Source organism: Penaeus monodon, chromosome 33 (genome assembly GCF_015228065.2).
Source record: "Penaeus monodon isolate SGIC_2016 chromosome 33, NSTDA_Pmon_1, whole genome shotgun sequence".
Lineage (NCBI taxonomy): Eukaryota > Metazoa > Arthropoda > Malacostraca > Decapoda > Penaeidae > Penaeus > Penaeus monodon.
Genome location: NC_051418.1, coordinates 8,727,351 through 8,727,674, shown reverse-complemented (window position 1 = coordinate 8,727,674; position 324 = coordinate 8,727,351). Strand labels below are relative to the sequence as shown.

General features: G+C 35.8%; 1 protein-coding gene across 1 annotated transcript in view; it reads left to right on the top strand.

The window, feature by feature from the left end:
- The window catches only part of LOC119593981 (rotatin-like), a 50,058-nt gene that overhangs the window by 14,914 nt on the left and 34,820 nt on the right, over nt 1-324 (top strand). Inside the window, exon 20 of the mRNA XM_037943003.1 lies at nt 228-322. Within this exon, the coding sequence (XP_037798931.1) occupies nt 228-322 (95 nt within the window). The remainder of the gene's footprint in view (nt 1-227; nt 323-324) is intronic.

The following is a 324-nucleotide window of genomic DNA, read 5'->3' as shown; positions in this document are numbered from 1 at the left end:
GAGAACAGTTTTTCTGAAAAAATAATAAGTGGAATTATTTACTTACCTTATGTCATTACTGATTCAATTAAACTTTATGCATGTCTTTCCACAGATGATTTTTATATAGAGCTGTATGCATGACCTTTTTATCTGTTTACCTTAGCAACAGCTAATTGATTCTTTTCTTGTGGTTTAACTAAATACCCAAGAATAGCATAGTTTATGCAATTTTGATTTTCATCCAGCGGTGCTTGGTTGCACAGTAGAGTGTGTGGCTCATGTGACAAACACTGGATGGCCAGGAGAGGAAATTGCATGTCAGCTTGCAAGAGGCTTGATCAG